We start from the raw sequence: 14,501 nt of genomic DNA, 5'->3' as shown, positions 1-14,501 counted from the left end.
CAGATCAAGATGGCCGACAGTGGCAAGTCACCGACAGACATCATCACCTATATCGGTGTGCCATTGGCGGTGCTGGGAGGTAACGCGACACAGCAATCATCATCATTCTTGGTGAAAGCTGCTGACCATGTGAATAGTTCTCCCTATTCTCTACAATACGTTCGCAACCCTCGCGTCTCTCTCACGTATAAAGCGCATGCTCCGGCGAAGTCGCCTGACTGCACTGACACGTAGCGATGTTGTGAATCGCGTCATCGAAATCGAGTTGCCGCGATATGCCGTCATGCCCTTGGACAGGTTTCAGAACAGATCAGAGTACTGGACCCTGTCGCGCCACCCCAGCTCGATTCCTGGCGGCAGCTGGACAACTTTTAACTGGAAGACGAATGCTATCGGGATGAAGACTCAGCGCGTCGAGTATGCCGATCAGGTGCGCCAGCCCCAGGTCGAGGCCGCGTTTGACGAGCTGGTTTCCTATCTTCTGGATCTCGGAGCTGTCCCAGATCCCCATGGCTGGAAATTACTGAGATCCACGGGACTGTGGGCTCCTGTGGGCTGCTCTTTGATGAACTCGCCTGATGGGAGAGAAAAGGCTCTTTACCTTGCCCCGCTGGACGACTCAGACGGACATCTATCACTTGCTGTGGCATGGTCCAGCTCCTGGATTACTCGCGATCACGCCCATCTCCCGCCATACTGGGTTCGCTTACCAGCATTGGCTGGCAAATCAAGCGAACTGACGCCCTCTAACGAGAAGAAGGACGAGAAGAAGGACGAGAAGAAGGCACCGGACGCTGATGAGGACCAGATCCAGAGCGGCAGCGCTAGCGTAGCAGCAAGCAACGACGATGCGAACTCCATCGAGCATCAAGTTCACACAAACATGAAAAACGACATCACTTGCGAGATATCCTTGTCCGGGCTTGTCACAGCCCTGGTAGAAGGAGGTTTTCACAGCAACAGCACGCCTGAGAGCCTCTACATCGAACATCTCCGCATACAGTCGCGAAAATCCAACGGTGTCTGGTTTGCGAGCGCTGTTACAGCGTATGGGACTTCTAGTCAGACAATCCTGTGGAACTACAAGATCCCGGATGACATCCTGTCGTTTTCTAGAAAAGAAACGGTGCCGTGTGGCGTCCTGGTATTGCTCGGCATGGTGGATGAGTCGGAGACACCCGAGTGGGCTACCAAGCATCATGACTACGGCGCTTCTCTCGATTTGTTCACACAAAGAACCAGAGAATCGCGCCAAGCCATGGAGGCGGAGGCCAGAATGGCCCCAGCTCAGCGTGAACAGGCTGTCAGAGACAGGATGCGCAGAGAATCAGAGCAGCGAATGCAGGACAGTGAGTAACTTTCAGGTTCTTGAATGAATCATCCGTATAACGTACTAATCAATGTTCGCAATGCAGTGCGAGATCAAATGAGAACCCAACACCAGCAGCGTGACCAGCGGGCGATGGAAGCTCTGCAAAGTCCGAAATGGGACACAAAACTCGTTGCCGATTATTGTTTAACATGGCTGAAAGCTCGAAATATCTGGGACGAATCCTTGTCGGTAAAAGAAGTTGTTGGTTTCATGTTGCATCGCATGGTTCGCGACGGAGAATTCACGTCGACTATCTGCAAGATGCTGGACACTTGGAAGGCGTGGGCGGACATGGGAGGCATGAGAAAGTCGGACTACCAGACCATTCAAGAGAACCAATCGACATTTGCTGAGGCAACGTTGTTAATTGCTTTGATCAAAGACACGTCTGATGCGTTGGAGGGGACGCTGGCCATGGATTTGCAGGAATGTTTACGAATGTGGCACAAAGTGCGGCTTGGATAGCTTTTTAGAATGGAATGTAAGTATTGATTCTCATATTCTATATTTATATACTTGACGATTTTTCACCAATGACCCTTGTCCGCTTCTCGATATGCCACTCAGACCAAAACCGACCATTATGAATAGTTGCGGTTCAATGAAAGTGATTGTTCCTGGCGACTCTTCACTCGCATACGTAGCAGTACCAAGCCCACCAAGTCCGTGTTTCAGGGTGTTTCCGACATCTCTAGCTCGTTGACTGCTGTTATTCTCAAATTGAGATTCTGCTGTTGGAAAAAGTCAGTTGCCCCATTGCATAGAATGCCCGTGTTCTCCGCAAACAGGTTAAACAGTCATAGCATTCGTAGGGCACCAATAGAAGCATGTGAGCTGGATCACCAGTAGAATTACTACAGTATGTGTCATCTTGTGGAGGCGAGTTTTAAGCCTCGCGATTGGTACCAGATCTCATGCCATGGCGCTTTTTAGTGCTTACCGTACGATGTCTTATCTCAATGAGGAGATCTTTCGCCCTCATTTAATCTTGCTTCTACCTCATCATTGTCCGCAAACCAGCAGAGTTCAGTAACATCCGCCACCAAGCTAGATCCCGTTGATAGCTTGACAGAGTCTCACATCAAGGAACAGCGCTGAGTGAGACGTCAGACAAAATAACGAGATACCGAGATACCGGGGAAACACCGCTTTCAGTTCGTTAAATCGCACTCACAGATGAATAAATACTGGCGTCTATTCAGCAACAGCCTCAAGACTTAGCCTGTATATCCACAAAACACACACAGCTCTGTACAATATGGCGGGCTTGTTTACTTTTTTCCGCAGAAATTACACTGCGTCTAACCCGCCAAGTGTCCCCAAATCCCCCGATCCCATACGTTTTGGGATACTGGGCGCCGCCAATATTGGGTGAGCATTTCATCATGCATTGCTCAAATGTGCAGCGAGACTTATGTTCAATCTCTTAGGCCGGATGCTCTTTTTATCCCGGCCCGCACCCACCCGGAAGTTGTGATTCAAGCTGTAGCCGCGCGAGATAAAGCAAAAGCAAAACAATATGCCGACAAACACGGTATCCCAGTGGTACTAGACTCTTATGAGGGTAAGCTGTTTCTTTTCGCTCTTTGACCTTGTTGGTGTGCCATGATCGCCGCCTACGAGCCACGTGGAAACAGGCATATGTGCTGATCCGTGAGATGTAGCCTTGATTGCTGATCCATCCATTGATGTTGTTTACATTGCTTTGCCAAACGGTCTTCATTTTCATTGGGCACTGGCAGCACTTGAAAAGGGTAAACACGTATTATTAGAGAAGCCATCTGTATCCAATGCGGAAGAAGCGGAGCTGCTCTTTCACTCCTCTCTCTTGAATAAGCCTGGAGCGCCTCTTTTGCTCGAAGCAGTACATTATAATTTCCACCCGACATGGGAATACTTCATGTCTCAAATCAGCCAAGCCGACGTGGTTTATGCGAGTCATACGGTATTAGTCCCTACGGGCATCATCAAACCATCTGACATACGATACAACTATGCCTTGGCCGGCGGGGCAATCATGGACATTGGATCATATGGAATATCGGCACTACGAGCTATCTTCGGATCAGAGCCAGAATCTTGCATCGAGTGTAATATGAAACCAACGGTGCCGCCGGCGAGCGAGCTTTGTGACGCAGAGTATACGGCCAAACTCCAATTCCCCAACGGCGCGATCGGAGAGATACAAGGAACATACAATGAATCATGGTTAAAGTTCCGACTTCCCCACATTGAAGTTTTGCATCGAGGGGTTGAAGTTCACGACGATTCTCTCGGGCCCAACCAAGTGAAAATACGGACACGAAAGGTGGTGTTTTACGGGCACATGTTTGCCACCATATATAATCGCATCGATACAGAAGATACGTATGAAGTGCGCAACAAAGACGATCAGCAGCCCATCAAGACGTGGACGGAAAAGAAGTGCAAATCGGTACATTCTTTCCGGGAAATTGACGTGGAACAACCTGGCGAATTTTACTGGAAGTCTTACCGATATCAGCTGGAAGAATTCGTCAATCGAATCAAAGGTCGCAGGGGAAACGGCATATGGGTTTCGGCAGACCAAAGTATAGCACAGATGAAGGCCATAGATATGGTGTATGAGAAATCTGGCTTCGGCGTGCGGCCGTCTCATGAGCGGCCAGTTTCATAGGGGGATTCACTGCCAACCTAAGGCAACTCATATAATCTGAGATGTATGTTGACTTACTGCCTTTAAAAGTCATAAAATACTATCGGTTATTTACTCCTTTTTGGTCGTATCCGTATCAGATGAGCAACATATTCGCCCACACCAAAGCTCAAGCTTGATCAGCTTGATCAAGAACACATGGAGTCCTCGAGGGGCCTAAGTCTCTTGTTCAAATTTTCCTGGGTCATCAGGACGGTGTCCAAACTGTTTTCTTTTTCTAGATTTATGATAAGGTTTCACCAATCGATAATCAAATATTTCACGTATTCTCAATATAAATCTCTTGTCTATCGTGTTGGCAAGATAAACCTGACTCTTGATTGAAAAAATGAATTGTTGAAAAGGGTCTTTCATGAACAGATTCGAAGGCACTGTCTGTATATCATCCCCAGGCGATCCGATCCTCGGGATCTCCTCATGGAGCAATTTGCTGCCGCCATAGCCTATGATGTGCACAAAAATAACCACTCTGATTATGAAGAAGTTCTACTAAGGGATGTGGAGATTTTTGAGAATGAGTAGCAATTAATGTCGATGCATCAACTCACCTTTGACTTGAGAGAATATGCTGCTCGATGGGAAGATATGGTGACACATATTCCTACCAGATTTTCCAGTTCTCTATAATTATTGAATTATTCCTTCGTTTCACCTTTTTTTCATATTGCAGCATAACATACTTCATTCTCATACAATACATATATTCGCAACGGAGGCAATATTTTGCAAGACAACCTACTATTTACCAACAAGAGTACTAAAACTAAAAGAAATAGATCGTCTATTCCTACGTTAGAACGCTTCAAATAGCTGTGTATCACGTCCTCCTGTTATATCACGTCGATATTACTAAGTGTTGTTGCCGAACTGCCGAAATGTGCCGGATTACCGATCTATAATTTGGCATCTCCGTGTTAGCTTACATTATGCTGTGGAAATCCGCTGGTGATCGAGGCCTTTCGCCATGTCCGAAGATCAGACGCAGTTGACCTTCTAATTATCTCTGAGCTTTGCCAATCATTAATTGCTATAGGGGAATCAGTAGACTTTGCTCAATTTCTTATTAAAAGAAAATCTCCCCTTTGTCTCGTTGCTGGACGTGCATACTGCAGTCCCTACAGGTACGGAATCGCACCATCATAGGGCGTTTCGGCATGAGAAGATCTGTCCAAAACTGGTAACCCGTTCGTATAGAAAACTTGTATACCAGTAAGCCCTTATTTTGAGACTAGCACTACCCCTTTTCTTTGGACTAAGATGCTAAACAGTAAAGTGCACTCCGTACTTTGTATGAGAATGAAGTTAATCTTTCTCGGCAATGGGGTTGTCTGCCACTCCGCATATGGTGGGCGTTCAGTGACGGATTGTAGCCGCAAAACGAAAGGCATCGAGGGGTTATCACAATATAACTGTTTAAGAGTGTGCCCTCTCGATCGCAGATGGAGTTGAATCCTGGATTGTGAGCGGCTCTGCGCAATCATCTATCGATACTAATTCCGATACCGATGTTAAGTCCAGATACCTGGTCGATAATTATTTTGTCTTCTGCAAGGGCAATCCCCCACAACCCTAAGCTGGTTCTCTAAAGCCAATCAATTACCCTGCCGTCCAGTGCCTTACGAGAAACGAGATTCAAATTTTCTGCAGCTGCTCAATTAGTTAATACCCGCTTTAGGCATCCCAGCTCAGCTCGGTCAAGTTTCTAGAGTAGGACGTCGGCAATGCGGGCTACAAAAAACACCGCCATTTTAAGAGATAGGCGGCGGTGTATTTGTATGCCCCTTGAAAGGATTCCCACGCTCTTCGTAAAGTGGAGCTTGCAACAGTTGAAATTTCACCCAACTGTTTGTATGAATGAGTCTACTTGACTCACCATGACGGGGGCCTGAAATATGCTTATTCATTTACGATGCAGCTGGGTAAGTAAATACCCGCAGCGACAGCATCCAACTGATACGGAGAATTAATCGCCATGATCCGCAACTCAAACGATGGATACGGTTGCAAATCTGCCGGAAAATAAATAGATTTACTACTAGTTTCTTTGTTTATTGGTCGCAATATGCCGTTCGTTTCCCATACTTGGTCATGGGAGCTTGGTGCTGTAGTAATGTGTGTGTTAAATCCGAGTATTCTGAAACGAAAAGGGGCTTCGTTGACTCTTCGTCTGTCGCATATGCTTACTTACCATGTACATGAACGTAAGGGGTATTACGGGGTGAAAACTGGTGGCCAATGCATCCGTAATTCGGCTTTATGAGCTCTGTGCAAGACCTTCCCATGTTAGATATTGGCCATCAGATTGTTCGAAAGGGGGCAACTCTTCAATCGCAGTGCAGTTTAACTGTCAAAGACATTAATAGCGCTGGCTAAAAGCCAGCCAAAAGAATATTTATAAGTAGGCTATTGAATAGCAGAAAGAAAAATGAATATTACTACTAGTGAGGAACAATCCTCGCTACACCAGGTAGCTATAAGTCTATAACGGGTAACAAAAAAAAATTCAAAATGCTTTTGAGTTCCAAGGGTAGACAATACCCCTGGGATTGCCAAAAATTCGTAGAAGCCTCTAGTGCGACTCATAGCTGACTTCATAATGTGTCGTTTTCTGGATGTGATGCTGCTGGTTACTTGGGAGAATGCTCTCCTCGCTCCCTGTATCCGCATGTCGATCTTGAAGGCGAATGCTTGGGCCTCGTGGCTCGAGATTATTACTTTCGAATTTTGAAGTGCCTTTGGAAGACCCAGGGATCCAAGGGATGAATTTCAATAGCGGCTTCAGCGCAGCAAGCGAAGCACAGAAGATTGCCAGGCCGACTTCAGTTGCGGAACTACACATGTTGGTTAGTATCTTGGCTATTGTGTCCACGGTAGGCTCAGCATACTAGATCGTTGCCGTTAGAAGCAAGTTGACAGCCTGTGCTGCGGCAGTAGACGGTAGCGAAGAAACCATAATCGCATAGTTGAGTCGCAAAATGGTGGCAATGCAGCTCCTAAGTTACCCCTTATTAGCACCAAAGTTGTTCTCAAAAGGAATTGATACTCCTTACACTGCGCCAAAACCCAGCAGAACTGACACGACAATCTTTGTTCGCATGCTGATCTGGACGCTCCAGAGCAAGTAAATTGGCATAAGCTGTTGATTCCCAAGAGTCAGTCATGGAGCCATTGATATTTATTTGCAAATATAGACAATATTCGGCCTTGGGAATATGGGCTTTTTGAAGTCAGATCACGTACTCCATATAACCAACTAAAGAGAATGTCTGCAGCAGATACAGCATATGCTGTATTGGCGATGGTTGATCCGGGTAGACATGTGCCAGTGCCAACACCCCAAGCGACTGAAAGAGGACGACATTGGAAACCAAATATGAAGATTGATACCACAGACACGATAGACAGAATAACCATGGAGGCGATCAGAATCTTTCGTATCAGAGGCGCCATTGTAGCGATGCGGTAGAGGACCAACGCCACACTGATCTTTGCAGCCAGCTGCGCGACAAGATACAACAGCTGCGCTATGACGAAGAACTGCGAAATCATTAACCTTGCGATCAGTCTTGAGGCCAATGAGAACAACCTACCTCGGCTGCTAATATTGGATTGTATCCAGGCAGCATCTCCGTGGCCCCATACCCATAACCAAGGGCCTGGAACTCAAACGCACAGAAGACAACAAAGACGCCCTGCATATCAATGGGTTAATAGACCGGGACGGAAGGTTGGTAAAGTCCGTTTCTCACAAAAGCAACGCATGTAGCCCAGTCGTCATATCCAAAGCTCCCACTTGTAATCCGAAGCCATAGTCTCAACCCAACTGTGACGCTGTTGATGACAACAAACGCCACCATAACCGACCAAAAACTATCCCTTGGGCTCATCGTGGCACCTTATTCTCATGCCTGACTGTGGGAGGTGAAGCGGGTATGTGGAGGAGAGAGAAGAGGTATCCAGCGGCATCAGGTTGTTTATCCAGTATTTTTGCTTTGCCTGCCTCTTCAGGGCATAGGGAGTACAAGTACCTACTACTACGGACTTCATAACCGTTTGATTACTTAATACAAAGGATTTGCACTGATCCAATTTACTACAGCTCCCTGTTTTCGAGAAAAATTGCCGTTGTTTCAACAGTGCACCTCAGGGGTACCGAGTTCAACTGGTTCTTCCTGCGGGCAAAGATCGATACGGCCTACTGTTTAAAGCGCGAACGGAGTGGGTTGAAAACGACCCATTCTCTATCCATGTCAGCAGTTGACAGGGGAGGGAGCTGAGTTAGTCCAGTTGTATTCTGACAGGGATGGTACATGAATGTTACACTAAATCTTGCGGGGGAAGCAATGTAGCGCCTTTCTTTAGTCAGTAATTGGATCCTAGCCTACAAAAATGACTCTTCGGCCCCTCTTTCTCGGGTGCTGGTTGATATCTGTAAAAGGAAAAGATGTGCCTCTTCGTCGAGCCGAGAAGTTGTAGAACTGCTCACTTTTTACGCCCTCGGGGATAGACACAGCCTTCCGCGGCAACGAAGTGCCACAGCTAAGCTCCCTAGTACGACTACGCAGTAGAATTGGCTTGTCCTAGTCCTAATGCTATTTGCCGAAGGCGGACATCACCCGATTGCTAGCACATGAGAAGCGGCCGTCGTATCTGTCTAGCTTGGAGGTGGCCTGCTGGAAGAACATGTCCTCCGTATTGTTCCGGATCCATATAAAGACCCTAGCACTACTGTACAGGCCTTGAACGAAACTTACGAGTGCGTATTACATACGGAGTAAAGCACCTTGTTTCCCTCTGCCATTACTGCTCCGTACTGTACTCCGTATTAGTATTCTTTCGGTTCTTTGTGTTATCGCCGAGCAAAGCACTCCCACGTGCAAGCCCTTTGTGTACGAGAATTACTGGCATAAGCAAGGCATGAAAACAGGGGTCAGCTCATATCTCGACATAAGCTCATATACACGTAGCGTTGTCAGAACCACGAATGATGAGTAATTCAACTATTCAGATGCTCAATTCAAAAGCAACAATTCTTCGTTCCATTTAACAATTCTATTCTCCGGGGCAATTCGTCCAATTGCAACTGATATCTCTGAATCGTTGCTATAATCCTTCCAAATCGCAGAGAGAGCAATCGGTCACGCGAGGTTTCTTCGCCCGCACGGGGGAGAGGAAAGGGGATGCCGGTGGCTAGTGCGGCGCTAGGTTCTCGCTACGTGTCAATCGATTGGGAAAATTGCTAAAAACAGATAATCTGCCGCGGCACTCGTACCTTGTTTTCGGCTTACGGATGTTGCTCCTTGCTGCCCATATTCGGTACAACTACCCTGATACTGGGCAATTCTGGGCTGAGATTACTTTTCATTTGCAACATGTCAATTCCGGAAACTCCTTTGTAAGCAGCTGCGGTAAAGCCACTTCGTGTTCCTCAGAATATATAATGGCACATGGAAGCAAGCAGCCAAGGGCGCCTTGAGATTTGCCCTTTCGCCAAGGTATGAGGGGACACAACGTCTTTTGCCCTGTGGGCCTCCTATCATGGTTTTGACACATTTTTGACACCGCTTGGCATGGATACCAAAACGAACCTTCCTCGGTCCTATCGTGGAAGCTCGAAAGCAGTTGAGCCTCCCCCTGTATTGATCATGGAGTCGAAGCACTCCACCCCCATAGCATGCCCGTCGCATGTGCAGTATGAAGGCGGTACCAGATAGAACCCTCCGTGCCGTACGTGTATATCTGCAAATCGGAATTACGGAATAACGGCACTATGAAATAGTAAAGACTAGGGTCTTACATTTCTTTCCTAGATATAACTATGTGAGTTGTGTCGCGGCAACAGCTGCAGTAGATGGTATAAAATCCGCGGTACAGTGTTCGTATAAGCGTTAAGATTGTATGTGGGATTCTTAATGCGAATGCCGAACTCCTGTCCCTTGCCTTAGTCTGTTTGAACTTGGATAAGACGAGCTACGCCTCATGTTAGCTAGGTCTACAACGGATAAATGTGGACGTAGCGGGTCGACTCATTTCTCGAACGGCAGTAAGTAGCATTGGCAAGCCTTACCTGTCATACTGTTGGTCAAGCTATACTAGTACTAGTATTTTCTCCAGAGCATCAGGGGCGCAGCGAACGCCTGCGGCCGTTTTCCCTATCTCCACGGGCATTCACTCAGTCAATTTGCAGTGCTATGTCTAGGAGCATAAAGAGCGTTACTTGAAGCCTAGGCATTAGCGTAGCCACTACTGGTCTTTAAGTCTCACATTGAGCAAGACTACTTATGTACGTGGGCTCATAGTCTCAATACTAACTGTCCGTGGATCATGTTCAATTAGTATTGCGTGTTTTTCGTTTCGTAATTGGTACCTACATTTGTTGGTCGTTGTCGTTGGCTTCCCCTGCTCCCCTAGAATTGTGGGCATGACAGGTCGTCAACATGTGACAAACCCTTGCAACTTCACCACCACTACTCCGTACTGCGGGATGTGGCAACTGCAGGGCCATCCATGTCTATCTGGAGCTCATTCTGATTCCGAATGGACAAGAAAGACATTCTAGATTAATGCGTCGGTGCAAAGCAGCGGTGAAAGACGGAATAGGAAGTACGTATACGAGCAGTGTTAGCCTGTAGTAGATGACTACTACCTTGCTTCTTAGTAGAGGTGTGTTGTTGGGTGAAGCTGTTCACAGCTTTTCCCTACCTAGGAGCACATCTAAGAGCTCATTCACGCGCCTTGGAAGCCCCTGAGTGGGTTCTTTATCTTTTAGACGGTCTGGGCTCTAACCTATTGATAATTAAAAGCTAGCCAACATCCTTTGTTCACTTCACTCTCTGCAATCACCACTCACCACGGACTATCTTGAAGAAAGTACCAAATTACTACAATGTCAGAGACCGAACAAAAGCTCCCTTTGGCCCCAGAGGAGATCTCCTCAGAGTGGCTCTCCAGTGTCCTAGGACAAAAGGTCAAATCTTTTGTGTTCACCAACCAGATTCTCCTCGCAACTGCTAGCAAGCTATTCGTCACAATTACATATGATGATGCAGCGGCGGCCAGTGCGGCCGGCAAGCCCACCTCCATCTGCCTTAAGGGAGGCTTCAACCAGGCTGTCGTCGCCCAATATCCAGATATCATGATCCGCATTTACACTCGGGAAGTTGGATTCTTCACCTGGGTCGCTCCAAGACTCAGCCACGTGGACATGCTGAAGTGCTGGTGGTCAGGGTCCAACAGCGAGCAAGGAATCGTCATCCTGGACGACCTCAATCAACAAGGTGGCACATTCGGAGAACCAACAGAGACCTGGACAGTGGACCAGGTAAAGGCAGGCGTTGAGCAGCTCGCCGGCCTCCACGCCGGAACTTGGGGAGATAAGAGCAGTGATCTGCCCGCTTGGCTCACTGACCCAGAACACTACGACAGCACCATCCTGAGCCTGTGTAGCTGGTGGCAAGGCCTGGTTGTTGGCGAGTCACGACCTCACTTCCCCTCGGACTGGAACGAGGAGCGTATCACAGCCGCAATGAAGAAGCACCTGAAGTCTCGTGATCCAAAATTCACATGTCTCCTCCACGGCGACCCTCATGCGGGTAATACATACTTCATCAACGGTCAACCACGATTCCTGGACTGGCAGCTCATCCACGTTGGATCGGCCTTCCACGATGTTGCCTATTTCGCTGTGGGAGCCTTGACCGTCAAGGACCGCAAGGAACATGAAATGTCCATCTTGCAACACTACCTCGATTCTCTCGCTAAATTCGGAGGACCAACCTTCACTCTTGACGATGTGCTGGTTGAGTACCGCAAATCTCTCTTATCCGGTATTGGATGGATGCTTACGCCCTACAAACTGCAAACTAAGGAGAGAGTGCATGCTATGAGTGAGAGATATGGCTCAGCAATTGTTGACCACAAGGCAATTGAGCTTGTAGAGTCTCTTTGAAGGAAAATATGATGGTAACAACATGTGCACAAAAGATTCACGTCGCTAATGCCTTATTGTCATACTATACCCTCGGTTATGGATTGTTTTCAGAATAGCATTGTTATTTTGACTATGGCGGACGTGAATTAGCCTGCATTACAGTTAATAAGCATAGCAAATTTTATTAATGAAGCTTAAGAAATGAGCTATTCTATGTGTCTGTATATTTACTCTATCACCTTTCGCTACGATCGTGCGTTGAATGATGCCCATTATGCCTTCCAAAGCGATAATTGTCATAGGCATGTCGATAGACTTGATACTCTATTATTCGGAAAGTGAAGTTGATATACGAGTTGTCGATTTGATCAATGGGCTGGCGCATCACGAAGGTTCTTTAAGGTGTCTAATAAGGCCAAGCATCATGATACGCTTATTGTAACCTAGCAGTACATATATTCTCAACTCAATGTTTTTCAGCTACCTTGTTAAGCCCGTTATATGACTCTATCGGATCATCCGCAATGTATGGTGGTCCATGTTCTATATTCAGGGCCGAACCTGTACATTAGGGCTCTTCTCATAGAGAAAACCTAAGAACCGGCTTGAAGGGGGAAACCATCAAGTTGATTCGTGCCGGCCTAGTTGGGCTATCCATGCCATGATCTAGAGAGGTCATTTAGCATTTGCCGACAACCTTAAACATTCTATTTTTAGGCTCCGATTAATACATGCTAGGGAAGATTGGGCGAAATTGACGCAATGGGCTGACTAGATGTAATTGGCCCTTGATATGAATACGATGTATTCAACTGTTACGATATTGGCGAAGTAGGGATACGAAAAGGGCGGAGAGAGCGCAGTGCCATCAGGTAATCCTGGCTTCAACTTATGAATGTGAATGCTAGGATTTGGTCTCAATCTTTCTCAGTCCTTCACTCTGGTTCATATCCAGCTTTACTATACTCTCAAATAGTACTGATAACGGGTGCAAAATCCTGTCAGCTTTGCATATACCACAGATGCACCAGGGAAAACTTCTCTGTCCGTCCAATAATCAAGCAATTTTGTATAACTTCATTCATTACGGAACAATTAGATCATACATATGGTATAATGAACCAATAATGTTCTGTTGAAGAGCCGGGGCCGTGTTGTGGTAAGGCATTTTGTCACTCGTGGATTGGGTACATCAACACTATTACCAACCACATTATGCTAATAAATTGACATGGAGGAATAGAAAGCATTGCTTACTGGTAATGCAGCCAATCAAGTATTTAAATCCTAAGCTTTCCAGGTTTTGCCTCCTGGCAGCATAGCTGTTTGATGCAATGTAACCTCAAGTAAGCGGGGTATGTAGTATACCGTCTGCGCCAAACACACTTTGAAAGTGAAACATTGTACTAGTGAAGTGCTACAATTACGCAGATCATCCTTGCTCGGAACATCGTCTTACTTCAGCTATGATGCTGAGTGAAGCTTTCACAAGACCAGCTGAATCTCTGGCTCTGATGATTGGACATGTCAATTGGTCGTCGGAGCCATTCTTCCCCGGGGCTTATGGTAATGGTTAAGCATAGATTTAGCTCAAACAGGAAGCCATCGCGACATGGAATAGTATATAAAAGCCCTTCCGACAATCCGTTTCGGACCATCGGCATCAACAGTCTACCACAGTCCTTCCTCACCAAAAATCATTATTACAAAATTCCAACGACATAACAAAGCCACCAATATGCGCTTCATCGTCCTCGCAGCTCTTATTGCTCCTTTGGTCTCGGCAGCGGTTGCTGGCGTCGACATTGAGGCCCGTGTGGAGGCTGTTGCCGAAGTCGAAGAACGATCCCTTCTCTCCTTGGATAAACGCGCTTGTAAAAACACCGGCTGTAAATGCAGCACCAAACATCCCCTGAAACAAGGCCAATACTGCGGCAACTGTGTCTGGTCGAACGGCGACGGCTACATCATCACTGCTAAGCGCGTCAACAATCACGTTTATGAGTGCTCGCCCTCTGGAGGCTGCTGCGACTATGGTGTCGGAGGTGATTGTGGCTCTGGAACTGCACGATGCGGATAAGGAATCACATAGATTGACGGACGGTTGGCCTTCATATGCAGAACAACAACATTGAGTCAGCAATTCGTCTACAATGCAAGAGGGAAAGTAGTGCCAAGAGGCGGAATCAACTTTGGAACTAGGATATTGTCCGTACATTCTTTAGAACTATTTGGACACTTATTTGGCTACTGCATGTGTCTCTGTGACAATAGTTTTACAAGGGGACGCATATAGCCTAGTGACTTGACCAATCCCATGTACCTGAAATATATCATCTATCATGATCCTGGTCACTATCCGCATATAAGATTCACGTGAAGGTTTTACTAACACTGTCGGACAAATTATTGCTAAATCCATTAAAATTATCTATTTGTCTATTTTGATGAGATGTTGTATCTCTCTCGCCAGTAGTATTCCACGCCATAACTTAGTAAATAAG

At 46.7% G+C, this 14,501-nt stretch overlaps 5 protein-coding genes across 5 annotated transcripts; 4 read left to right on the top strand and 1 right to left on the bottom strand.

Moving 5' to 3' along the window:
• Positions 1-9: 9 nt before the first annotated feature.
• Positions 10-1,837, top strand: T069G_04913 (uncharacterized protein; the record flags this gene model as incomplete). The annotated part of the gene is made up of 4 exons (XM_056172123.1): positions 10-79; positions 138-1,002; positions 1,063-1,349; positions 1,416-1,837. 4 exons carry the CDS (start codon positions 10-12, stop codon positions 1,835-1,837), a joined length of 1,644 nt encoding a protein of 547 aa, XP_056028981.1.
• Positions 1,838-2,630: 793 nt separating this feature from the next.
• T069G_04912 (oxidoreductase family, NAD-binding rossmann fold domain-containing protein) lies at positions 2,631-4,028 on the top strand (the record flags this gene model as incomplete). The annotated part of the gene is made up of 3 exons (XM_056172122.1): positions 2,631-2,743; positions 2,803-2,936; positions 3,037-4,028. 3 exons carry the CDS (start codon positions 2,631-2,633, stop codon positions 4,026-4,028), a joined length of 1,239 nt encoding a protein of 412 aa, XP_056028980.1.
• A 2,608-nt stretch (positions 4,029-6,636) lies between these two features.
• Positions 6,637-7,954, bottom strand: T069G_04911 (uncharacterized protein; the record flags this gene model as incomplete). Its single annotated transcript, XM_056172121.1, has 6 exons — positions 6,637-6,951; positions 7,018-7,060; positions 7,118-7,203; positions 7,308-7,604; positions 7,658-7,759; positions 7,817-7,954. 6 exons carry the CDS (start codon positions 7,952-7,954, stop codon positions 6,637-6,639), a joined length of 981 nt encoding a protein of 326 aa, XP_056028979.1.
• A 2,999-nt stretch (positions 7,955-10,953) lies between these two features.
• Positions 10,954-11,953, top strand: T069G_04910 (ecdysteroid kinase domain-containing protein; the record flags this gene model as incomplete). Its single annotated transcript, XM_056172120.1, has 2 exons — positions 10,954-11,870; positions 11,935-11,953. The coding sequence occupies 2 exons, from the start codon at positions 10,954-10,956 to the stop codon at positions 11,951-11,953; spliced, it is 936 nt and encodes a 311-aa protein (XP_056028978.1).
• Positions 11,954-13,735: 1,782 nt separating this feature from the next.
• Positions 13,736-14,077, top strand: T069G_04909 (uncharacterized protein; the record flags this gene model as incomplete). Its single annotated transcript, XM_056172119.1, has 1 exon — positions 13,736-14,077. The coding sequence occupies one exon, from the start codon at positions 13,736-13,738 to the stop codon at positions 14,075-14,077; it is 342 nt and encodes a 113-aa protein (XP_056028977.1).
• Between the last annotated feature and the right edge of the window lie 424 nt (positions 14,078-14,501).

Source organism: Trichoderma breve, chromosome 3 (assembly GCF_028502605.1).
Source record: "Trichoderma breve strain T069 chromosome 3, whole genome shotgun sequence".
NCBI lineage: Eukaryota > Fungi > Ascomycota > Sordariomycetes > Hypocreales > Hypocreaceae > Trichoderma > Trichoderma breve.
This window is presented reverse-complemented; position numbering and strand designations above follow the sequence as displayed.